Source organism: Abrus precatorius, unplaced genomic scaffold (assembly GCF_003935025.1).
Source record: "Abrus precatorius isolate BTA unplaced genomic scaffold, Abrus_2018 Scaffold9, whole genome shotgun sequence".
NCBI lineage: Eukaryota > Viridiplantae > Streptophyta > Magnoliopsida > Fabales > Fabaceae > Abrus > Abrus precatorius.
This window is the reverse complement of record NW_020874439.1, coordinates 23,907,441-23,932,889: the sequence shown is the minus strand read 5'-3', so window position 1 is coordinate 23,932,889 and position 25,449 is coordinate 23,907,441. Positions and strand designations below refer to the sequence as shown.

The 25,449-nt window shown below is 32.2% G+C and overlaps 2 protein-coding genes across 4 annotated transcripts; one reads left to right on the top strand and one right to left on the bottom strand.

The window, feature by feature from the left end:
* Positions 1 to 2,103: 2,103 nt before the first annotated feature.
* Positions 2,104 to 5,873, bottom strand: LOC113851387 (granule-bound starch synthase 1, chloroplastic/amyloplastic-like). 2 transcript variants are annotated; one of them, XM_027481851.1, is made up of 14 exons: positions 5,721 to 5,873; positions 5,109 to 5,478; positions 4,927 to 5,007; positions 4,731 to 4,829; positions 4,561 to 4,650; positions 4,126 to 4,189; positions 3,942 to 4,042; positions 3,705 to 3,814; positions 3,386 to 3,635; positions 3,121 to 3,297; positions 2,814 to 3,005; positions 2,624 to 2,710; positions 2,375 to 2,503; positions 2,104 to 2,225 (listed from the first exon to the last, which is right to left on the bottom strand). In XM_027481851.1, the coding sequence occupies exons 2-14, from the start codon at positions 5,460 to 5,462 to the stop codon at positions 2,109 to 2,111; spliced, it is 1,851 nt and encodes a 616-aa protein (XP_027337652.1). In that variant the 5' UTR covers positions 5,463 to 5,478; positions 5,721 to 5,873; the 3' UTR covers positions 2,104 to 2,108. The 2 variants fall into 2 exon arrangements, with proteins under 2 accessions (XP_027337652.1, XP_027337653.1); XM_027481852.1 differs by having other exon boundaries at positions 5,109 to 5,514; positions 5,722 to 5,862.
* Positions 5,874 to 13,217: 7,344 nt separating this feature from the next.
* LOC113848999 (vacuolar protein sorting-associated protein 8 homolog) lies at positions 13,218 to 25,198 on the top strand. 2 transcript variants are annotated; one of them, XM_027478504.1, is made up of 19 exons: positions 13,218 to 14,606; positions 15,126 to 15,437; positions 15,562 to 15,801; positions 15,929 to 16,046; positions 16,112 to 16,269; positions 16,412 to 17,045; positions 18,113 to 18,177; positions 18,320 to 18,421; positions 18,512 to 18,654; positions 19,294 to 19,349; positions 19,455 to 20,119; positions 20,207 to 20,397; positions 20,526 to 20,832; positions 21,186 to 21,473; positions 21,600 to 21,709; positions 22,955 to 23,285; positions 23,880 to 24,287; positions 24,372 to 24,612; positions 24,690 to 25,198. In XM_027478504.1, exons 1-19 carry the CDS (start codon positions 13,275 to 13,277, stop codon positions 24,713 to 24,715), a joined length of 5,727 nt encoding a protein of 1,908 aa, XP_027334305.1. In that variant the 5' UTR covers positions 13,218 to 13,274; the 3' UTR covers positions 24,716 to 25,198. The 2 variants fall into 2 exon arrangements, with proteins under 2 accessions (XP_027334305.1, XP_027334306.1); XM_027478505.1 differs by having other exon boundaries at positions 21,186 to 21,317; positions 24,690 to 25,102.
* The last annotated feature ends 251 nt before the right edge of the window (positions 25,199 to 25,449 follow it).

The window sequence follows — 25,449 nt, the reverse complement described above, 5'->3', positions numbered from 1 at the left end:
AATTTTCTTCATTCTTTCTACATTTTGTGTTCTCGTACTCTAATTCTTCTTATTTGCACGTGTTAGCAGATATACTGGATACTCACAAGACACAATGTACCCAATGGTAGGTACTTATGTAATAAATGCTTAAAATAAATGAATTAATTATACTTGCATTGCATATTATTCATTGACATGGCATACTTTTGCATGGACAATTTTGAAGAACTGTTATGGTGTCTTTGGAGGTCAACAACTCTCAACATACTACCCCTCCAATGGGGCATCTGGGCCAGTGGGATTGGTCCATAACATATACCCTTTTGCTGCCCAATATACATACAATAGCCAAGCTCATGGCTTTGGAGTTCAATATCCCCAAATGATGCAATTTTCAATTCTCCCTAGGCAATATGGCTCAGCTGGGATCCTTACATTTCCCTCTTCAATGCCAATGCCAACTATTAGTGCAGGTAAAAGTTACCTTATTTTGTTGATAATATTGTCTCTTTAACTATCCAATTTAAACAAGAATACATTAAGAGGTAAAAATAACATAATGTTAACAGTTACAACAACAGCAACGACAACAACAACAGAGGCAATAGGAACAGGTTCACGTGCTTCACAATCGCAAGCAGCTGGAACAACTTCTGAACAAAATTCTTCCGGTGAATCTCTGCAGAGATAAACAAATGTCATATTGAATGATGATGAAAAGGGGTTAAGAATCAAGAAGGGACATGACAGTGACTACAAGAAGCATATTAAGAACTGATTCATAGAAGAGGATGAGATTACCAGCATATTAAGAACTCAACACGGAACCCCCATGCAAGGAATGGGTAAATGATGTTGACTACGTAAAGCTTATGCCACAAATTTACCACAATCCATCCTTAATCCATGTTCAAATATTGCAGCCTAATACAATTCCTTAATCCTTATAGGCTAATTTTACTAAACATAATGTGTTGGGTGTAAATAGCATGCGATGACACTTGTTTATATGGGTTCAAAAGATTTATTTTAATATAACCTTTGAACCCTTGATTGATTAGTCATTTTGGAAGAACATATTGAGTTGGGTCAACTCAATCCATCCCCGCACCAATGAGATGAATAATTAATCCAATGCTACTTTGACCATGATGCTTTATTGTCGGGGAATGTCCAAATCATGGTGTTTTGAATTATAGCCCCTTTTTCTTTCATTATTATCACACTAATTTCCCCTGTATCGATTTTTATGTAAAAGGAAAATAACTTTTTTTTAATAACAATCACATAACGTAATTATGCTGATTCTACATTATATATAGATTCATATAAAGTATGCCTGGCATGTTATTTTAGTTAGTTTATAATTTATTGGACTAGTTTATAAGCATATTTAGTCAAATAGAAATGTTTAATAAATGAGTTTATCTTATTAATTCATAATATTTTTCTAGACAGTATTTAAAGTAGTATTTGTACTTATAATTTATAATTTTATTTTTATTTTTATCTTCAATTATTGAAATCTATCAATTGAGCTAGAGACTCGTTAAATTTAACTCCGCTTAGTAAATAAGCATTTGTTTCGTGACGTATTAACTAAACGTGACACAATTTATAATATAAAATTAATGGTTAAAATTTTATCTTATGCAATGTTTGTGGTACCTTGAAGAGATTTTATTTTCTGCTTTTACAAGAACTGTTTACAATACAAAACAATCAAGAGCTCGAGTGAATTTTACGGGTCTAATTGTTTTCACATTGCCATGCGCACCAAACTCCATTCTATGGAAGAAAAAATATTTGAAGGATGTCCGAAGAGTTTATAAAAATATAATTTTTAATTTGTATAAATTCTTTTAATTTATTTTAAAATTATTTTTTAATATAATTTATTAAAATAAGTTTTTTAATTGATTTAAATAAATTTTATGATGAGATTTATACTTAATTCTTACGTGATAAGATTTTGATGAGGTCTTGATGGAGTCAGGCACATACGGGTCATAGCATAAGTTATTGTGGAGTGAGTACAGTTCTATAACAAAAAGGTTTAACATTTAATATTATAATAGGGTAACTAAACTTCATAAAACTGGGACTAGCACTTTTTTTTTCCCTTATTATGGAGTTGCCACGTTTTCCTTTGCCTGTGGAGCAATTTCTTCTCCATCAATGCCAGGTTCACTGCCAGGAACTCCCAAGCTTAGTAGTATTTCTTCCCATTTCTTAGCAGGTCCCTATTTCCAAAACATAATTCAGTTACTACAATTAAAGAGAAATATATACTATGGATTTGTAGCTTCACAATAGGTGTGTAAAAATTTTAAAAAGAAAAGGGCATCACTGCTTTTGGTATATTATAAATGAATGTTCTTCCCTCACTCACCTTCCATGAAAGATCTCGATCCATGCAATTCTTGATCATTTCTGTAAAAGCTGGAGTTCCATACACTGCAGTGGCCCTTTTGACAGTCTTTGCTATAGCATCCACATCCGCAGGATCCACAGCATCACACTACAGAAAAATATTGAAAAATAAGATAGTAATGGTTAGTTAGTTCTTCGAACTTCAGCTACTAAGGACACACACACATATTGATTATGAACTGATGATGGCAGCAGGTATTGGTATTACTTCAACATTGAAGGCACCCATCTGAAATCCAGTGAACCCTTCTTTAACTGTGTCGACTAATCCACCGGTTGAGGCAACAATAGGTACCTAGCACAGTGAACAATTGAAGTTGAAGAAAATTTAAGGATTAAATGAATAGGAGATCTTATGGCAGGAAAAAAGAACTTAAAATGAAGGATTGTGATTATACAGTTCCATAGCGCATAGCTTGTAACTGAATGAGACCACAAGGCTCAAATCTGCTAGGGACCAATATAAAATCAGCTCCAGCAATTATCATGTGGGCTAGGGGAACATTGAATTTTGCCACTCCTCTGGCCTTGTCAGGGAATGATATTTCAAGTTGCTGAAGCTGTTTTTCCATTTGTTTTTTGCCTGTTCCCTAAGACAATAGCATAACATATTTGAATGAGATTTCTTATTCCTTTTTCAATGTATAAAGGGGTTGAGAAATTATGTTTGTTTCTTTTCTTCTTCTTTTTTCCTTTTATACTTACTAGGGCTACTATCTGAACATTCTCCCCAATGAATTGAGGAATCGCTGCAACAAGAATATCAGAACCCTTTTGCTCTTCAAGCCTACCAATAAATCCAATGAGAGGAATATTTCTGTCAACTGGCAATCCAACTTCTGCTTGGAGGGCTTCTTTGAGAAGAGCCTTTGCTTCCATTACCTAAGTAGGGGAATTTATTATGTGGGTATTTTTCTTATGAGTCATTACACTATAGATATACTTCTAACTCTAGAAAAATGATTCTTACTGTTGAAGCATTGTATGTGACAGCTATATATGTGTCAGTGGATGGATTCCACTCCTGAACGTCCATGCCATTCACAATTCCAACAAAACGATCAACAATTCGGCGAAGGATGTTGTCCAACTCTACTCCTTTATCTGGGCCAGACACTAGTTCTTGAGCATAGTATGGACTAACAGTTAACACAAAGCATGATTCTAAAATTCCAGCTTTCATGCAATTGATTTTCCTCCCAAGCACTGGTTTAACATGCCTGCAAGATTAAAACCACAAATTAGTAACAGTATCTGATAGTTACAATTCATGACTTATTAAAACATACCCATCAATAAAGTCAAAAGAGCTTTTAAATTGGTCAGGGAGATTGAGAAGTGAAAAGTCTGCGAATGCAAATCTTCCTTGGTAAGCAATGTTGTGGATACAAAAAACGACCTGATAATAGCAGAAACCAAAAAGAAAAATTTAAGAGCTTGAAAGTTGATCATGAATGTTAAATTAGGTACATAACTAATTATCTAATAACACAAAATAATAACAATTCAGTGTGATTAAGACCTACTCGGGCGTTCTTATAGATGCTCACTGACTGATACATAGTTTTCAAGTAGCAGGGGAGAAGGGCTGTGTGCCAATCATTGGCGATGAAAAGGACATCTTCACCTGCAAAACAAAAATTAAAACATCAAGCATAAAAGATTTTCTGCTGTTATCCCTGAAGAAGTTCATTTGTGCTTAGTCCATACCATATGGTCCAGAGAAATATTTACTGCAATTAAGATTCAGAACTCTTGGTGCTTCCAAAGCTGCCTGTGACATTAGTTCAAAAAGAAAAGATAAGGGAAGAGTAGGACTACTGAGTTAAGAAATATGAACACAGAGTTTATACAAACACATTAGATGAAGATGAGTTATTATCAAGAAAACATATTACTTTATCCACCATATAATTCTAATCCTAGCAGTCCTCTTGCAAAATTAAGTTATGCGCCTAAACTTGTGGAGAAGGTAATAAAAGAGCTTTTAAAAAAGGTAAGGTGCATAAATTAGTTTTAACTTTTGAGATAAATTTAATTTCTTTTCTCTTTATTTTTTTTAGAACTATTTGTTAAGAAATTTATTCAAACTGAGTCTTATATCTTCAACAAAATAGAAATACCAAAAGGCTATCGATATAGAACCTGGCAAAACAGGCTAAAACGTAGTATGTTGTCTTGGTAATCCTCTCCTGTAGTAGGTCCATAAAGTTTGGTTCCAGTTTTCCCCCAGACCTTGAAGTTAAGTCACAAATTATTAAGTTATCTGATAATAAAACACCAGGTGTAGCAGAAAACTTTAGAAATATTCCAACCTTTTCTAGAAACATGGGGTGATCCACAAAGACACGATCAACTCCCCTCTTATAGCAATGGAAGTAGCGAACTTTCTCTGTTCTATCTCCCACTTTCAACTGTAGTAAGCAGATTATAATGCATTTAACTATACAAGAACACAACTTAGTAAAAACCTCAATGAAAACCTAATTTCACTTATTGTCAATGATATACCTCAACTATAACATTTGTATCCCATGCATCTTTGTACTGATCATGACGTGGAGCAATGGTCATAACTCGATGCCCATTACCCTACAAAAGGTCAAATTAGAAGGAACCTTGCTCTCACTGAACCCCAGATGTGTCACTCAATACATAGCTAATTTAAGAGAAAACATTGACAATATTCTTACAGCCAATGCTGGTGGAAGCCCTCCAAGAACATCTCCTAACCCGCCAGTTTTGCTCCATGGAGCAACCTCAGTTCCTACAAAGATCAAATTCATGCCACATATGATTACACCTGTGGGCCTATCATTCTTGTTCTGAACCTTCATCCTCATAGTTTGTGCTGCATTAATTTTAATTGGGGTTCTATTAAGTAACTCATCCACCGGGTTCAAAATTCTTAGCCCATTATGAGTATTGGTCTGCTTTAGAGATCTAAGTCCCATTGATGCTGCTTTAGACTCATATGAAGCATTTGGTCCATAGTGGACATGAGAACTTCCAGAGACTAAGTTACTTGAAGCAGTCAATGTTGCCATCTTTGATACTTCTCCCCTGTAGAATAAAGTCTCCTTCAGAATTAGAAAACTTTGTAAATTTATTTTGTACTATTGCATTAATGCTTAGTATTATAAGTTCAAAGTTATACAGCCAGCAGATACATTAAAAAATGGTTCCATAAGAAACTATTTTTCTCATTAATCTGTTTTAAATGGAATGAACAATTAACATCACTTAGTTAATAACTTATTAACAACCAGTTTAAAGACTTCAAATTTGGAATGGAACTAACTTACCAGCCGATGAAGCGCACAGAGAGTTAAAGCAAGAACAGCAAGGATTAGCCAGAAGGGTCAAGCATTAACTTGAAGAGTTATTTTTGTATTCATTTGCTTTCTTACTTCAAGATGATGCATAGGAGGGTGCAGCATTTGTAATGCGGTACTGCTCTTATGCTTTTGGCTTTTACCTTCCACATGGCAATCATAGAGTGATTCTTGTGGACAGCATTGCATAGACACCTCAAACATTATTAGAGGCTATGACAGCGTTTTAGATTTTACAAGTTTTGTGGGCCCATGTGCTGCCTCTGAATAATTGGAATATGCCTTGATGTAAACTAAAGCCTTGAAAAATAGAAACATTTTTTTCGGGGAGTTCTTTAGTTTGATAATATACCTCCGTGTATTTTGTCTTTATATATATGTATTAAATATGAGTCTTTAATTTCATATAAAGATATTTTTATAAATTATTTCATATAAAAAAGTTCATTTTTTTTTTATTAATCATGCAGCTTTCAATGCATTTAGCATTATGTTTTTTAATTTAAGCTAAATTTAAAACTTTATAATTTATTTTTAATTTTAAAATTTTAATATATTTAATTAGTCATATTTAATATAATTAATTAAAATACTTATTTTTAATTGAAAAATATTAAGTTTAAAAATAATTATTTTATTTTTAATCTTTTATTTAAAAAAGTTTAATTGAATAATATCTTACCATGTACAAAAAATCACTAATTAACAATTAATAACATCATATAGGGAGATTTATCTTCTTCTTCTTTTTTTAAGAATGGTTTTTGAACCACCATCGTGTTCATTTCATTTTCCGGTTTTTTGCTCGAGATTTTGTGTCATGCGATATTTATTGTTAGTACACATAGCTTGTGAACTTTTCTGTTAATTTCCGAAGTGGTTGCTTTTAAATTTTAAATATTTTAAAATTTTAATTAAAACATATTGACAATATAAAAAAATTAAACCATCATTTAATTATAAATATTATATTATTAAAAATCATATTCTAAGTGATTCTAATTAATTGATGATGGAAAAGTGTTTACATAATTGATATATTAAATTTAACTGATTTTAAAATAAATATTAATTTATTATTATTATTATTATTATTTTGTTCGCTTGATGTAAAATGATTTCATTGATTTTATTTTATTTTTTTTCCTACGGTTGTAGTGGGCTGAAGCGCTTTAACGCACGTTGTGAAAAGGGAAAAAAGTGTGGTGACAAAATAATAGAAACAAAATAGGCAAGTCATGGCCAGAGAACTTCCCCTAAAAATAAAAGGCTTAGGATTGTTTTTGATGGAGAGGTTTTGGAAGAGGGAATGAGATAATTTTTAATTTTAAATTAACAGATATTATAAATATATGATTAATATTTTAAGTTTATATTAAATATATTGTTTTTTATATATTATTTAAAAAATATTCATTTAAAACAATTAAAAAAATACTCTCTTTTACAAATAATTCTGAAACAAATGTAAAAAGTAGTTAATATAAAATATTTAAAATTTTAAATAAATATTAAAATAATTTATTGTTGAATTACAAATAAGTAAAATAGTGGATTCCAATATTCAAGTAATGATACATCTTTTTACCTTGTAGCAAACTAATTCAAGTGTGTGTGTTAGTGGTTTTTTTAATATTTAATCGTCTTTTATAAAACTTGTTGACAATGATGTTTAGAGTTTCTTAAGTTTCAAAAAATCATATTTAGTTGCCCAAAGTCTAGAAAGTGGAGATATTGCCCATTCCAAAGTCATGAGAAAAAAGAGAGGGAGAGAATAGAAAATGCAAGAGAGTGTTTGTTTCTTTTTTTAAAAATACTTTTTTTAATTTTAAAAATAAAATTTAATATAAATTTATATGTTTTTAAAATAGAAAAAAATATCTTAAAATTTTATATTTTTTTAATCTAACTATTTTTTAGTTTTCTATCTGGTTTAATTTGGATCTAATCCTGATCGTGCAATTGGATGTTGTAGATGAATTTATCATTAAAAATATTTTGCATACACAAAAATTCGAACTTAAAACCTTACTTAAGAAATATCGAGCCGCTTATTATTCGGATCAATCTTAGTTGGTTTTAATCTAACCATTTTATTTTGATGCTAGTATATTATAATTATATTTTGCACATTTTAAATCTTCTTTAAAAATACATAAATTATATTATATTTATAAATAATATATGTAATAAAATTATAATGTAGTTGGGTTTTAACTACGTTTAGTTTGAGTAAAATGAAAATAAAATCTGTTTGTTAGATCAAATCATAGTTTATAAATTATAACACAAACATATTAAAAATTTACCTCTAAATTTTAATATTTGTTTATCTTTTCATAAAAATAAACATAAAGATATTCTTATAAAAATAAGTAATCCTTTTCTTATAAATAAAATCGGTAAGCTTTAAATTTTAAGTTTAAACTAATGTGAAAATTTTTATCGGTCTTATTTCAATTTTTTTGACCAATTCAAATTCAGTGAGTCTATTTAAATATAAAATGTGAATTTAAATATCTACTAAATAAAAATATATATATATCTAACTTGACAAAGTGTAAAGTTCAATCTAGCCAACCTGATATAAATTGAGTAATTTATTTTGTACACCTCACTAAATACTTTTTTTAGTATAACCTTCATTGATGAACCTTGTGAAATTTTATTGCAAAGTATATATTAAACTTTCGTATGCTCACTAAATTATGATCGTGCTTGATTTTTGTATTTAACTTCATCATATACTCGCCAAATATGATTGAAGCCCAATATGTATATTTTTAAGTTTATTAAATGATAATCCCAAATTACCTCTAAAAATATATCCTTTGTTACTTTGTGTCGCAACTCAATAGTCGCAACATTACGGCAAAAATGTGTTTAAAAAAAATATTTTTTAACAATAAAAATATTTTTATAAAAATTAGAAGAGTTGCCACCAAAATTTATTTTAAGAAAATATTAAATTTTTTTAAAAAATAATATGATCTTTGAAACTAAAAATGAATTTATAAGTCATTTACGTGTATGGAAAGTATTAGTACCCCATAACATGCATTTAAAAACAGTTATCTTAAATTAATTGTGCAAATTCATTTTAATTTTAAAAAATATTTATTTAACCCCTAAACATTAATTATTTTTATTTTAGAAGAAGAAAAAAATTATTTATTGAAATGTTAACTCAGCATCTTAAAAAAATTATTTTAAAAATTATTTTGATTTAACGGGTATAATTCCTGCTCCTACGTATCTCAGATGCAATAAGAACTCAAAGTCACGTAGTTCTGTCTAAAAATTATGAAATTGCTTAATTAAAATTTTGTCTAGTAAAAGAAAATTTATTTTGAAATTAAATTTATTTTCATAAAATTATAATATTTAGGATATAAGATAATGCGGTTATACATGAACCCTACGAGAAATAATACAAAAGGTAAAGAAAGATCACACAACTATATTGTAAATCGTTAAAAATATTTTATTCGTAAACGAAGTTTTTAAATTTTAATTTTGATTATGATTAATGTTGAAAGAAAATTCAAGATAGCATAAGTTATACATAAATCTCTTAGAACTTATTAAACAAAAGAAGGCAATGTAAATCACACATCGATATTACAAAAAATATATATAATAGAATGAAGGAATAATTGATTATTTAAATTATTAAAATTAGAAATATGACTTAAAAAAGTTTAAAATATGAAATTAATTATATTTAATGAAAGGAATAAATATATTTGAATTGATTAGAAAAAATATTTAATAAAAAGATCAAAACTTCATTTGATAAATTTATGTTGTAAAGAACCTAAGACAACGTTGGTACATATAGGTTATAACAATTTATAATGCATAAAGGTAGAGTCGCTACACATTAGCATTATAAATTGAAAAGGAGTTGGAATGAAATGATTGATTAGATTAATATATGAATATGATAGACTACAATGCAGTACTAAGAATACTGTGCTACTGAGTTTTAAAGTAACTTTTAAATTAAATCAAACCATATTTATTAAACTAATAAAATAAAATAAAATAAATGATAATACAAGTTAGTAGTACTTCTATCTCATTTTTTTATCTAATTTATTTTTACTTTTCCAACGAGTTTTAAAATGCAAATTAAGAAACGACACAAATCTAAAAAATACAAAGAGGAAATATGAGCGCTAACATGAAGAATACAAGAAAGAAAGATGAAAAAAATAATTCAAGCAGTGATTAACAGTGAGTATAATATTGTCTTTGATTTTTATCTTCGTTTTGTTAGATTATTTTAATAATCTTATTATAGTGGCCTATGTAACTTATAGCATGACTCTAATTAATGATTTAATGTGATGGTGGTTAAATATAAAATATAGAGTTATTGAGGGTATAATTGTAAATACAATTACAATGAAACTCTTCCCTCTCCCTTTATATAAATTAAAGAGCGGTTACCAAATGAGAGTTACGACATTCCCTATTTTCACACTTTTCGTAGTTTCTAAGTGAGCTCACGGTAAACGCATAAAGGAACTTTCTTAAAGACAAGGAAAGAAGAGTTGGAAAAAATACCAAGGAATCAATGACAACATCAAATAGAGAGGTAACATCAAGGAACAATAGATTCAAGTTAGTGTTCTCTAAACCCTTAATTGTATGAGAACCATATATTGAGTTGTGAGAGCAACGAAGATCTCAAAGAAAAGAGGTAATTTCATAATAGTCATTGCATAATAGAAATTACATAATGAATTAAAGAAAATTCTAACACTTTTTTTTCTTAGATTTCTCTAAAAATTTTCTATCTGCCGTTCTCTAATCTCTTCCTTACTCTCCTGTCTCTAAAAAAAAACTCCTCTTCAGATCTCTTACTTGTGATTTTAAATTAGTACGTTTAAGATTTTTACAAAACATTAAAGTCTTGAATTTTTCTGTTTTCATGCTTAAAATTAATATTTGATGTTAAATTGTAAGAGTGCAGACTTCTATTTATTTTTTGGAGTCAAGTTTTTTTTTCTGTAAAATAATTATATTTTATTTTTTATATTTTTTTTTAAAATTTGGAGACACTCCCTGCAAGACAAAAATTGGTATTCACACTTTGCTATTCTATTTTATATATGCTTTAGTTACGTTATTAAAGAATAGTTAAAGTCTATTTTATATATGCTTTAATTGTGTTATTAAAGAATAGTTAAAGTTAGGATTGTCCATTGATACATCATAAAAAGAAAATCCGTTAATATACTTTTTATTATCAATAAATGGCTAAATAAAGAGAAAATGAACAATCATACTTTTTAATATTAATTTTTTTTTCTTAAAAAAACATTTGTATTTACTAAAAGACCTACCACCATTACCACACTCCGCTGTTTGAGTCACATCTTTTGGTTAGACATGCTAGTGCTTACAAACTCTGCCACACCTTCTTTTGATCTTTATCTGGCTCAACATTTTTGCAATTGCGATGGAGGTTAGACCAAGTTCATGCAGGTTTTCTCTTTTGGTTGGGTTCTTTACTTGGAAAATATCATCGGACATCAAAGAAAGAAATTAGGGGTTTACTTCAATTTTTTTGTGCAATTGAAGATTCGAGGCCAGATAATTGGTGCTCTAATTTTTCAAATGTTCTACTGAAGTTGGCTTTTGTTAGATCAATATTAGGTGATTAAGAGGAGATTAGAGTTGAAGGGTTAATATAATGTATCCAAAGGGCCAATCACAATGTTTCTCCATTTGGGCATAGTATTTGTTAAATTAACCCTTCTTAATGCATCATTTCCGTGATATTTTTATGACATTCATTCAAATTATATTAACACAATATTAAATTTAATTAAATATATTTTTAATTTTTATATATTGTCATAGTTTTTTTTTTCTTTTTTACTAAAAGAAGAGACTAAGCGCTCAAAAACACATAAACTAAAATTTCACTCTAAATCTGCATATAATTAAATATTCTATGCTTAGTAAAATACTCAAAGAAATAATAAAATCTTATTAAAATAAGAGAAATGAATATGTATCTCAAGATTTATTTTAGCAAGTTTATTAGCATATTAATTAACCTCTTTTGCCTAAATTTAAGAAATTTTATACTTTTAAACAATTGTCTAATATTATGAATTAAATGATACAAATGGTGAAATAGTAAGAATTAAAACTATAATTTCTTTAAAATTACTCTCAATTCAAATAATGAGGATGCATTTTTAAATAACCAGCTGAAGTCCAAATTACATACCTGCAATTTAACTGCAGTAGGAGAGCAGGCTTTTAGACTTGAACAGAAACCAACAATGAACTCTCCTTCATTATTGCAAATAAAGCCACCTTAGTTAGTAGAGTTAAAATTAAAAGAAACAGCATTATCAATATTTAGTTCCAGATGTTGAAAAAGTAGAAGAAATAATCTAATTTAACCGCGGTCATTTGCTAAGGTTAAAATAACCTTTCAATCCTCGTACTAACATATAAGTAGATAATTATCTTTAGTGAACATGGCACTAACAAGTATTTCATTTGTCGTGCACATATAAGTAGATAATCCTAAAGACAATGAAATTTAAAATTATGATTTAAGTTTAGAATTTGTAAGCTTATAATATAAATTATTTTTTTAGTTTCATGTTGTATTAACATTTATTTTTAAATTAATTAATAATATAATAAGTAAGTGTAAAAAATTAAATATAAAAATTGAACAATATACAATAAAAATTCAAAAACACTATAAAAAAATAAATAATAAAATGAATAACAAGAGCAGGTTGAATAACAATAGTCTTATTGATGTATATATGGCTACTTTCACTCACTTTGCAACTTACACTGCACTTATAAAAATAAATTTGTGCTGAATGACTAATCTTTTATTTACATATAACAATGAAGGTAAAAGACTTTCTTTGAGATGTCAAAGAAAAATATTTTTTAGTAAAATTAATATGTTCTTAATTTCATGAACTTATTTTTTATCACTACTTTTTTATACCAATACTTACCTATCTATTAACTTAACAAAATTATCTTACATAACATTTAAAATTATTAATTAATTACAAATTAAGTTCAAAACAATAATATTTCATAATACGATTTCTTCTTTTCGAATTCTACTTTTTTCTCGTTGATTCATATTTACAAAAATACATCAAAAAATTTATTTCCATAAACAAAGTTTGAAATCCAACGTAAACATGTCATTTTGAAGGAATAAAATAGTTTTTTTGCATTAAAATTAATATATTCATACTTTAAAATGATATTATTTTGTCATTTAAATGAAATCAATGCCCTGAAAACAAAATTCAATATCACTCCCAAACATCAATTGAAAAAAAAATATAGTTTTCAACGTCAATTTTTTTTTAAAAATCTCCCAAAAGTTGAACAAAACTAACTCAAAAAGTTAATAATCCTTGAAGTGATCGATCAATTGGTACAGAGAAAAATAATTAAAAAAAAAACAACAAAAATTATATTTAGTGGAAATATAATTTGAAGTGAGTCGAACATATGAGCTTTGTCCACAGCATCATGGAGCTGGACCTCCGCACGTTCCTTCCCTCAGCCACGTCCACCGACGACGAAGCCGATGAAGCACCTCACCGCACCATCGATGATATTCTCAACGACTGTGACACTTCCTCATCGTCACCCTCACCTCCTTCCTCTCCCTCAACACACACCAATTCCCTTCCCCAAAAACCCTCACAACTAAAGCCACTTCAACCCTCACCCGATTCCCTTTCTCAGGTCAAACCCGTAGAATTCCCCGATCGAACGCGCGTTTCGCGTCCATTCTCTTCTCTCTTTCACGGCGTGCGCTCCAATGCCAAGCCCGGTGCTGCGCTCGCCGCCGCCGCTGCCGCCTCTCGGTCCGTACCTACGCCGCACGCGGCCGCGATTATGTGGCGAAGGAGAGGCGCTGTTGCTAACGGTGCCGAATCGAGTTCCGTCACTGCCGTTGGCGATGATTCTGATGTTTCTTCTTCCAAAGGTGAATCAGGTGAGTATAGTGAGAAATTCGAGTCAGAGGCGAGGGGAATTGAAACTCAATCTAGTGAGAGTGTTTCTGCTGTTGGCGAACGTTTTGAGAGTGATGCGGAAATTGCAACTGATTCGAAGACTGGTAGTGCAGACAGTAACATTCAGGTGCGTAGTGATTCTGATTCTGATGCTTCTGTCGTGAGTAAGGAGAAGAGGGATTTGGATGAAGTTGATCCTGATCTTGAAAATGATATGAGTTCTGCACCATTTGATCATGATGATCATGAATTCAATGGAAAAACTAGTCTTACTTATGTTGATGGTGACGAGAGAGTTAGTGTAACGGACGCAGCTGGGGAAACAGAAGAGCTAGTGAATAATGGTGGTAGTACTATGGAAGATGTTAAGAATGACGAGAGTGTAGTTGGTGGTGACGATGGTAGTTCATTAGGCGATGTTGCTGAGCTGGTGGAAGAGACGCTAGAGGAATTGGAAAGGATAAGGGCTGCTAAGAGAGCGGAGAAAAAATTAGAGTCTTCAATGAGGCCACTTGAATTGGCTGAAGAACTGGAGAAGAGGCATGCTTCAACTGGTTTGCATTGGGAAGAGGGTGCTGCTGCCCAGCCGATGAGGCTCGAGGGTGTGCGCAGAGGGTCCACTACGTTGGGATACTTTGATGTTGATGCTGATAATGCTGTCACAAGGGTCATTTCGTCCCAAACGTTCAGGCATGAACAAGGTTTTGCCCAAGTCTTGGCAGTTCATACTAATTACATTGCAGTAGGAATGGCAAAGGGGCTCATTGTTGTAGTTCCCAGTAAATATTCCATTTATCATGCTGACAACACAGATGGAAAGGTTGTTTCCTGATTTAATCAAACTTTTTGATCTAGCTCAAGTTCAATGAATTATGGAAATTTACATCTTTGCCTGCAAATATGTCTAGTGCAATGTGGAAAGTAACCAAAATTAATGTAATATTATGTTTACTGCTATCTTTTAACTCCGAAAATTTTTCTATTAGATTTTGCAAGAAAGTGAAAACAGATTCTATCAAATTGCACTGAAACATCTGAGTTGCTCGACATAATGAATGAGAAACTCAATATGGCAATGCAAAAGATTTTTTATTCCGATAAAAATAAGAATAAAGACAAGTGGATAAAACCATCTCTCAGAAAAGCTAAAATAATTATAAAAAAAGGCCAATCCCTGCCCCTAATACCCACATTATTGGTGGTGAAGATGCTCTTTGAATGATCATTTGTCAGTGCACATAAATTGGTGATGCTGATGCTTGCAATTTCAAGCATTTATTTGATTAGTTTTGGCATCAGTTGTAACTTCGTTTCTCAATATTTTCTGTTTATTTGTTAGATGTTGATGCTGACTGTACAAGGTGATCGGTCACATGCTCCAGTGACGTCCATGTCTTTCAATCAGCAAGGAGACCTTCTTTTAGCTGGTTACGGTGATGGTCATGTCACCCTGTGGGATGTACAGAAAGGTGTAGTGGCAAAAATTATAAGTGGCGAACATACTGCACCAGTGATACATACATTGTTTCTAGGACAGGATCCTCAAAATACTCGTCAATTTAAAGCAGTTACTGGTGATTGTAAGGGTCTGGTTCTCTTACACAGTATCTCAGTGGTCCCTTTGCTGAATAGATTCTCTATCAAAACTCAGGTATATCATATTTTGTATTAACATGTTGTGAAGTGGATTGTGTTATACAGGGGATTTCTGAGATAATTTAGTGTCCAATTATCTCATGTTTCTCTTCTTCGTTGAACATGTGTTAATTTTGTAGTGTCTTCTTGATGGGCAAAGAACGGGCTTGGTGCTTTCAGCTTCACCACTCCTTTCTGATGACTTCAGTGGAAATGCTTCACCGTATTCCCAGGGAAACACCACAGCCTCAGCCAGCAGTATAAGCAGCATGATGGGGGGTGTTGTTGGCGGAGATGCAGGTTGGAAACTCTTCAATGAAGGCTCTTCTTTGGTTGAAGAAGGTGTGGTTGTATTTGTCACCCATCAAACTGCATTGGTGGTATGAAAATCAGATATTTGTGCTGGTTCCATTGTACCTTTGTCGATACTTATCATGCATTGTTATAAAGATACCTTTGTCAATACTTATCATGCATTGTTATGAAGATACTAAATCTTTGATATAGGTACGACTGAGCCCTACATTGGAAGTCTATGCTCAACTTTCTAGGCCAGATGGAATTCGGGAGGGTTCCATGCCTTATACTGCATGGAAATACATGACACAAACATGTAGTTCTACTGGTATGGATTCATTTTATTTATAATTAATGTTGACTTCTTTCTAAATAGTTCTTGCTCTCTTGTAGAAAATATGTCTGCAGAAGCTGTTGAAAGAGTTTCATTGCTTGCCATTGCTTGGGAGCGGAAGGTTCAGGTTGCAAAGTTGGTCAAATCAGAATTAAAAGTATATGGAAAATGGTCTCTTGACAGTCCAGCTATCGGTCTGGCATGGTTGGATGATCAGGTTTTATATCATCTTCTGTCCACCTAGATTAGCTAGATGTCTGGCCACTTTTTTTCCCCTGTTTTGTTCCATTGCACACTCCTTGTATCTCTTTGCTTCTTAGCAATAAGGGTGGTTAAAAGGATTTTGTTTATATGCTCAGATGCTGGTAGTTCTCACTTCAACTGGACAACTATATTTATTTGCCAAGGATGGAACTATGATTCACCGAACAAGTTTTGCTGTAGATGGTATTGGAGGAGATGATTTAGTTTCTTACCATACTCACTTCATCAACACATTTGGAAACCCCGAGAAAGCTTATCATAACTCTGTCGCCATAAGAGGAGCTTCTATTTATATACTTGGTCCAACTCATGTTCTAGTTTCTCGTCTTCTCCCTTGGAAAGAGCGTATTTTGGTTTTGCGGAAAGCTGGTGATTGGATGGGTGCCTTGAACATGGCAATGACTCTCTATGATGGTCATGCTCATGGGGTTGTTGACCTTCCTAGAACCTTGGATGCTATACATGACGCCATAATGCCCTTCTTGGTGGAGTTGCTCACATCATATGTTGATGAAGTGTTCTCCTATATTTCAGTGGCATTCTGCAACCAAATTGGAAAACTGGACCAATCCGATGATTCAAATAGTACAAGCAATTTGGTGCATTCTGAGATAAAGGAGCAATACACCCGCGTTGGTGGTGTTGCTGTTGAATTTTGTTGTCATATCAAACGGACAGACATTCTTTTTGATGAAATTTTCTTCAGGTTCTTGGATGTTCAACAGAGAGGTAACCCATTGTCTTAGCCTTGTGTAGTAGGATATTATTAAGAGGGCTTCTCTTTTCATTTCACTTCCTTCTTTTATTCCTGTCAGTGTCAGCACCAGCCACAAGTATTTCTTTTAGTTAACTTATTTTAGTTTAGTAACACAGTGACTTTTGAAATAGACATGGGCTAGCTCTTAAGAGGGCGGTGAGGAGGTGAAAAAGCTAATACATATGTAATTTAATGTATGTAGAACTTCATTGTGTAATTTTCGAACAAAGAAATTAAACATAATACATCTTATATTATATTTGGTTGTTCTAAATTTCTCTGAATTTTTCAACCATAAAAAAACAGAAGTCTTCATTCTCATCTTTTTCCTTTGGCAATAGTAAGAATATTGTAATCTATTATGATGACGAGTATTTCAGCATTTGAAACACTAATAAGATACAAGATCAAAAGCCTTTCCCATTAAGTGGTGTCTCTTACATGGATGAAATGATGCGGATGCATTTTGTTCAAATCCATGTCTTTGAAGTGGCCTTCTAGATATAATTTCTGTTTAATCTACTTAGAGTTTTTTTCTTGGTTTTCCTCCACCTCTAACTATTGGGATATTCTCAATCTGATTAACTTTCTTATTGGGACTTCTATTGATCTTCTTCTCACTTGGCCAACCCATCTTAGGTTCAATTCTATATGCGCTACTCCTACTTTCTCTTTGATACATTTATTTGTATCTTATCTAATGCATTCTCTTCTTTGTGACATTGAGCTTATGCTCTTATTGGTACTTCATTTCCCAGGTGCCCAATATTCAGTAGCAAACAAAGACCTCTTAATAATCAGTTGAAGATTCATCTGAAATTATTTCATTGTCATTAACAGTTCAATTCTTTTACTTTTCATTGATTCATGGTTGCATTAGTTAAATAGATGCTGTACTGAAGCTATTTTTCACAATTAATTTATTCAGTTGATTTTCCCTAGAAAGATGAATATTTTGTGTAGGTGCTCTTGTATTTTTAATTTAGCCTTTTCCAACTGTTAATGGATAACTCTGGAAATACTTTGTAATTTTTACCAGAAACATTTTTGGAGCTTCTGGAGCCATACATTTTGAAAGACATGCTTGGATCTCTACCTCCTGAGGTATTGGATCATGCCAGGCCTTTTGGCCTAGTTGGATGCAATGTTATCAGTATTAAGTATTAACTTTTTGGTTTTTAAATCCATATTCTTGATTGTTACAATATCTTTCTTCCTCTTTTTGTTTTGTCCCTCTGTTCTGTAGATTATGCAAGAACTGGTAGAGTATTATAGCACCAAAGGGTGGTTACAGCGGGTTGAGCAATGTGTACTTCACATGGATATTTCATCCTTAGATTTTAATCAGGTTCTTGTTAGATCTTTTAAAATATTTATCCTTGCCCTAATATTTTTATCAGCATAACTGCCAAATGTTTATATATGATACTTTCTTTAGGTTGTCAGATTATGCAGGGAGCATGGGCTATACAGTGCACTGGTGTATCTCTTCAATAAAGGATTAGATGATTTTAGGGCACCTCTGGAAGAGCTCTTTGCTGTCTTACAAAATAGCCCAAAGGAAAGTGCTAATGCACTTGGGTATGTTGCCTTTCTCCTCATTATTCTTATTTTGCTTTCCCTATACCCGTGTATTATTTGTGAATGCCAAGTTACTTAATGCCAATATATGGAATTGTGAAATTTATGAATTTTGTTTGTATTCTCACAAGTTAAAAAAAGCAACTCTTTCTTTCTGAGAAACTCAACTAGTAAGAGAAAAAATTAATGATGGAAATCTCTCTTAAAACATGCCTAGTTCAAATGTCCCTCCCCCTCTTCCAACTTCCCATTGGAAAGGTCAGGAAAAAAAAAACGTAAGGACTATTTTTCTATGCTTTATTAGCCAATGAATGAAAAAAAATCATAAATTTTTTGCTCTAATGAAACTTCTTAGCTACTAGCTAGATGCAATCTTTAATTCATGTCCATTGACCTTATTTGAATCTAATTTTGATCTTCCATGGAGCCTTCATAAATTTTTTTTTTTAGATATTTCTAATAAGAAATATGAATTGGAAATCAGTTACAATTCCTCTGTGGTGCTCTCTCTAATGTAATGTGTACAAAAAATGGACAGCAGTTTATTCGCTATATTTCTTCAAAGCGAATATGTTACTTTTTTCCTAAGCTTGTTAGAAGTGATTGAATATGTATTTTTCTTTTGTCTCCTTTTAACAGGTATAGAATGTTGGTTTATCTCAAGTACTGCTTTACAGGTCTTGCCTTTCCACCAGGTAATTTCTGCCTATTCTTTAATCTTTTCTTTTATTTATTTTCTGATTTAAGAATATTTCAATAATACAACATAAAGATGATCCATTGGTTGCATATAATTGTAGGCCATGGAACTATTCTTCCCACACGCTTACCATCTCTTAGAAAGGAGCTTGTAGAGTTTTTGTTGGAGGACTCTTGTACTCTGAAATCACAGACAGTTTCAGACTGTGTGTCCAGGCAACCCTGCCTGAATCTTTATCTTCTCTTAAAGTTAGATCCTGAAGCTACATTGGATGTCCTGAGATGTGCCTTCGTGGAAGATGCAATTTCAAATACCGACTCATCTTCAGTGGATTCAGCCAATAGACCTATCGACGAAGTAAAAAAAGGAAATGATAATGTTAATGAAACTCAAAATACTTTGGTTCAGAACACAGTTGATGCTCTCATCCAAATAATTGATATGAATATTGTTCCACCAGATACAACCTCTAATAGTGGTGATGATGAGTCGATAAAAGAGTGTCCTTCCAAGGACATAGGTTATCTGTTTGAATTTATTGCATATTATGTTGCGCTCCAAAGAGCTAAAATTTCAAAGAGTGTGTTGTGTCAAATATTGAAGTATTTGACCTCAGATAGTCAGTTTTCAACTAATGTTTCTGTTAATGCTTCAACTCCAAAAAGTAGAGAGAAGCAAGTGCTTGCCCTTTTGGAAGTACTTCCTGAGTCAGAGTGGGATGCGTCATTTGTGCTAGATCTATGTGAGAGAGCCAACTATCATCAGGTAGGTACATTATCCATTTTGATGATAATCAAATATTAACTTTTATCTAGCTATGTGAATTTTATCAACACTCTTGATTGGTTTTAGGTTTGTGGATTGATTCATAGTGTCAGACATGATTATGTGGTTGCATTGGATAGTTATATGAAAGATGTAGATGAGCCTGTTCATGCCTTCTCTTTTATCAACAAAGCATTCTCACAGTTAACTGACAATGACCACAGAGCTATTCGATCAGCTGTCATATCACGGATTCCTGTGTTGGTTGAACTGAGCAGGTAATCTTCCTTATTAGTTTACTCAAGTTGGATTTTTTTGGCAGGTTATACAACATTTATGGTTTCTATATTTCAATTTATGTAACAAATAATCTTTATTTACATTTATTCTATTTATTTGCTTGTAGGGAGGGTGCATTCCATATGGTTATCAGTCATTTTAATGAAGAAAGTTCCCGTATCGTTACTGAACTTCACTCTCATCCAAGAAGTCTTTTCCTTTATTTAAAGACACTCATTGAACTTCACTTATTTGGCACCCTAGACTTGTCCAATTTGAGAAAGGATGATATTATAAATCCGTTTAATGGAAAGCTGGTTAAGGATCATCCACAAGGAGTCAAAGATTACTTAGAGAATATATCTAATTTCCCTAAGTACATCCGTGAAAATCCTATTCATGTGTCTGATGATCTTATTGAGCTTTACCTTGAGGTGAGTTTTTGTACCAGTACTTTTGCATGGACAAGATTAGTTTGATTTTTATTTGTGTTCTTTTTGCCATCAAGAACTAAACACCAAGGCATAGTGTTGTTATGTGTTGTTATGGGGATCTCTCATGCACTAACTTATGTGTTTAGTGTTTACTGAATTCTATCTTCTTTAAACTTTTCATGTCTGTTGAGGAATAGGGTTGGAGATCTACCTCATTTTTTATCCTTTTTTATTTACTTATGTAGCCTTGTTTATTAGTTAACGTTTGTTAAAATTGTTTTTCTGTTGAGGGAATTCGCTACTGTAGCTGTGACAGGAACTTAGCTCTATTTTTTCTTGGTTTGATTTTGCAGTTATTATGCCAGTACGAAGGTGGTTCAGTTCTCAAGTTTCTCGAAATGTTTGATAGCTATCGTGTTGAACATTGTTTACGGCTGTGCCAAGAATATGGGATTATAGATGCAGCTGCATTCTTATTAGAAAGGGTTGGTGATGTTGGTAGTGCTCTTTTACTTACACTTTCTGATCTAAATGATAAATTTGTTGAGCTTGATGCTGCTGTGGAAGCTGTAGTTTCAAAACATCGCACGCGTGGTTCTTCCCATATGGAAATATTCAACAGTGTTTTCAGAACAAAGGAGGTGGTTTATCTGTTCTTGAAAACATTTTAATGAAGCTCTAAAGATGCAAATGTTCTTTGATTGGTATGCTTTTATGTTTGTATTTATTAGATGACCTAATACTTTTATTGGTTACTAATCCAATAGGTGAGTGACATCCACAATTTATTGCGTGCGTGTATTGGTCTATGTCAACGGAACACACCCCGTTTAAATCCTGAGGAGTCAGAGGCACATTGGTTTAAATTACTCGATTCGTAAGTTTAATATGAATATACATTTCCTTTCTTTCATTCGTTTTTATTTATTAACTTATTTTTAGCCTGCTGGAGTGTTTTTATATTCGTCTGATAATCATTATATTAGAAAATACAGATGGACTTGTACATTATATAGTTCATAATATCGGTAACAAGATATATAAAGAAAAACAGTTCAAATTGTTACTTCTTGTCCTATGAAAAGTAGAAACTAGGAATTAAAAGTAAGGTGGTCAACTTTTTTGGTTTGAACCGATGAAGTCATGGTACCAAGTAATCCTAATTGCCATTGGTCTAGGGTGCACCCTTCATCTAGCATTTGATCTTAAAGACATTGGCTAGCACTGATTCTGTAGAGGAGAGCAGTGCTTGATAGTTGATACATATCCAATTGAAGTTTCTTAAATTTATTTGGCTGTTGCATGGCTTGTTTAGCATAAAGAAGGGAAATGGTAGATGTGACATTGTGGTATCCAAATAACCGATAAATATTTAGATGATTCACAGGCATGATTTCAATTGCTCTGATACTAATCACTTCAGGTGGCTTGTAATCTGAATTATAGACTAGTCAACTTTTTTACTATCATGTAAAAGTTGCATAGCAGAGAAATGACATAACATTTTTTACGGGACCTCCTTTCTTGCATTTTAGAGAATAGCCCTGATTCTACACCTATGTGAGGATTAGTCTAGACACTTCGTGGTTTTTTATGGTGAAAAAGGAGAATAACAGTGATTTTTTTTTCCCTCTTTTTTGTGAGAGTATAGCTGTGATTTTTCATTTATAAAAGGTAAAACAAGAAGACTTTTTGACGATGGAGTCCCACTATTGCTAATCATGAACTTTAAAGTATAGAGTTGATTTTAGTTAAAAGTGAGTTTGAAGTGAAGTTATTTATATTTGGAAATTTTTCTCTTAAAAGTAAGTTTGTAGTAAAAATATAAAATTTTCAACTTAATGCAAAAACTACAATTTATTCCATTAGCTCAGACTTGAGTTTAAATGTAAAATCAATTTTGATATAAAATTGCCAAACATGTTGGCATGGATTCTAAACACATTACATATTCAAACATGATTTTAGGATTTTTTAACACTAATCCAAAGTACACAGTTGAAGTGTTATGTAATTATAAATGAGCCTAATGTCTGAAGAACATGCTTTTCCAAATTTTTGTTGCTGACATTTGGGAGCTCTTTCCGTTTTAACTACCCTTCGTCCATTGATTGTCATTCAGGTTTTGTGACCCATTGATGGATTCATGTGTTGAAGAAAGAGCATATGAAAGAAAAAATTATTTTGGAATGCTAGCTGGATCAGCAGATTCACAACTGAACAATGACACCTATAAAAGCAGTTGGAAAATTTCAAAGTCCCAAAATGGTCATATCTTGAGAAAATTGCTATCCCAGTTCATTAAAGAGATTGTTGAGGGAATGATAGGTTTTGTTCACCTTCCAACTATCATGGCCAAACTCCTGTCTGATAATGGTAGCCAAGAATTTGGCGATTTTAAACTTACCATATTGGGAATGCTTGGAACATATGGCTTTGAAAGAAGAATTCTGGTAACATTAAGTTGTTCATTTTTGTTCATTTATATTGTTTATTTGATTCTCTAATCAAGCTTTACAAAGTGTATTAATCTTCATACTTTTCCAGTAATTAAAATTTATCAATTGAATTTTTAAATAGAACCCTGTCAAAAACTGCTTCAAGAAACATGATAAAATGTGTTCAAGCTAGTTCATATTCTATTCTTTTTTGTGGTATTTGTTGGCAATTCTTTTGGAGCTAATATATTGTTGTAAAGCTTGATTAGAGAATGCCACGAATAGTTGCTTGATGGTTGGTGCAATTTATTTGTCACAATTACCATACTAAATTTGTTTACTTTGCTGTATCTAGATATATGTACAGTTGTGGCATTTCTGAGAACAAAATGAACTTCCTTAACTGGACATGTAATTATTACTTCCTTTGGTATACCATGGGGAACATGTAACGACTGGCTGCAATAGTGTCCATTCTGCATGGAATATCCAAAAACTTAATGGACAAATTACTCTCTTCTTTCAAGACAGTAACAGATAATTTGAATTTTCTTTTCATCCTCAAGGGGTTTAATGTTTTGTTCTGATTCTCTTCTCTTCTGCACCTAGGATGCTGCCAAATCCTTAATAGAGGATGATACGTTTTATACTATGAGTGTACTCAAGAAAGGGGCCTCCCATGGATATGCTCCCAGGAGTCTAGTGTGCTGTGTTTGTAATTGCCTTCTTACAAAAAATTCTGGTAGCTCTGGAATTCGTATTTTCAACTGTGGCCATGCAATTCATCTTCAATGTGAAGTTTCTGAAATTGAGTCAACGAGCAAAGGATCTTCATCTGGATGCCCTGTGTGTATGCCTAACCAGAAATCTCAGCAATCTAGAAACAAATCAATCATTGCAGCGAATGGCTTGGTCAATAAATTCTCATCAAAGCGCCAGTATCCCCATGGAAGTGCCATTCATCTGCATGACAGTGATTTATCAGACATTATGTATGGACAGCAACAGATATCGCGGGTAAATAAACAAACCTCTGTATCATCGCATCAATATACCTTGTCCAGACTTTCCAGATATTTATGATGAATCTTGCTTCTGCAGTTTGATATCTTGAATAGCTTGCAGAAAAATCAGAGATTTATGCAAATAGAAAACTTACCTCAGTTGAAGCTAGCCCCACCTTCTGTTTACCATGAAAAGGTTAGTAAAGTGACAGACTTTCTGACTGGGGAAAGTAGCAATAGTTCTGCAGTTACAGAGAAACAAAATAGAAACAAGCAAAACCGGGAGCTGAGAGTTAAGGGTTCATCAATTCGATTTCCTTTAAAATCAAGTATATTTGGTGAGTATTGTTATTTAAGAAAACTGTGATTATCTTTAGTAATGCTTGATTCTAACACAAAGGTAACTTGTGTGCAGGCAAAGAGAAAACAAATAAGCGGTGAATAACTGTTTCTTAAGAACAAAGAGAAGACTAACAACTGTACAGACTAACAGCAGATATCTTCCCCCGTAGGCTGTCAGTATAGCCACCAGATTGGATGAATCTCAATTCAACCCATTATTATTCTTTTGTATTTTATTCTACTTTTTTGTATATGTTTTTGTTTTCTTCCAAAGTTACTTTTTATAGATGTTACTGACCGTTGTAGCTGTATGTGTGTACGTATACAATAGAAAAACCATTTTTAGCGAGTTTAAGATAACGGGCCCGTTTTGGCTCTGTCGGCCTAACTTGCAACTTCTTTGTGCATATTGGTCTCTTATCCAAGTAGGCTTATCCTATCGTGGGTCCAATCCCTTCAGTATCGTAGGAGCAATCCTTCTTATCTGTTGTAAAGCTCTTTGGAAGCGTGCTTCATTGTATCTTAAGCTCTTGGGCATGGCCTTTTTGAGCCTGAGTAATTTAAAGGCTACAACCTTCAGACAATAAAACAAATATAACGGGCACGTTTGTTTGGGATTTTTTCATGAGAAAGTACTTAAAACTCACTTCTCAACATTTTTTTGTGGTTTGTTTAAGATTTTGAAAATAAATCAGCATATAAAAGAATCATACTTCTCATTGTTTTGAGAACCAATTTTGAACAGCATTCCATAATTGTAAATAAACAAAATATGACTCCATAAAATCTAACATAAAATGTTTTATACAATATTCAATTTATTCTTTTAAAAA

Bases quoted from the DNA above. Each gene is read 5' to 3' on its own strand.
- LOC113848999 (XM_027478504.1), top strand. From the start codon at position 13,275: ATGAGCTTTGTCCACAGCATCATGGAGCTGGACCTCCGCACGTTCCTT. The intron at 20,120-20,206 runs GTAGGTACATTA...GATTGGTTTTAG, and splicing joins AGAGAGCCAACTATCATCAG to GTTTGTGGATTGATTCATAG. The intron at 20,833-21,185 runs GTGAGTTTTTGT...TTGATTTTGCAG, and splicing joins TTATTGAGCTTTACCTTGAG to TTATTATGCCAGTACGAAGG.
- LOC113851387 (XM_027481851.1), bottom strand. From the start codon at position 5,462: ATGGCAACATTGACTGCTTCAAGTAACTTAGTCTCTGGAAGTTCTCAT. The intron at 4,651-4,730 runs GTTGGAATATTT...CTTAACTTCAAG, and splicing joins ACCCCATGTTTCTAGAAAAG to GTCTGGGGGAAAACTGGAAC. The intron at 3,298-3,385 runs GTAAGAATCATT...TCCCCTACTTAG, and splicing joins TCACATACAATGCTTCAACA to GTAATGGAAGCAAAGGCTCT.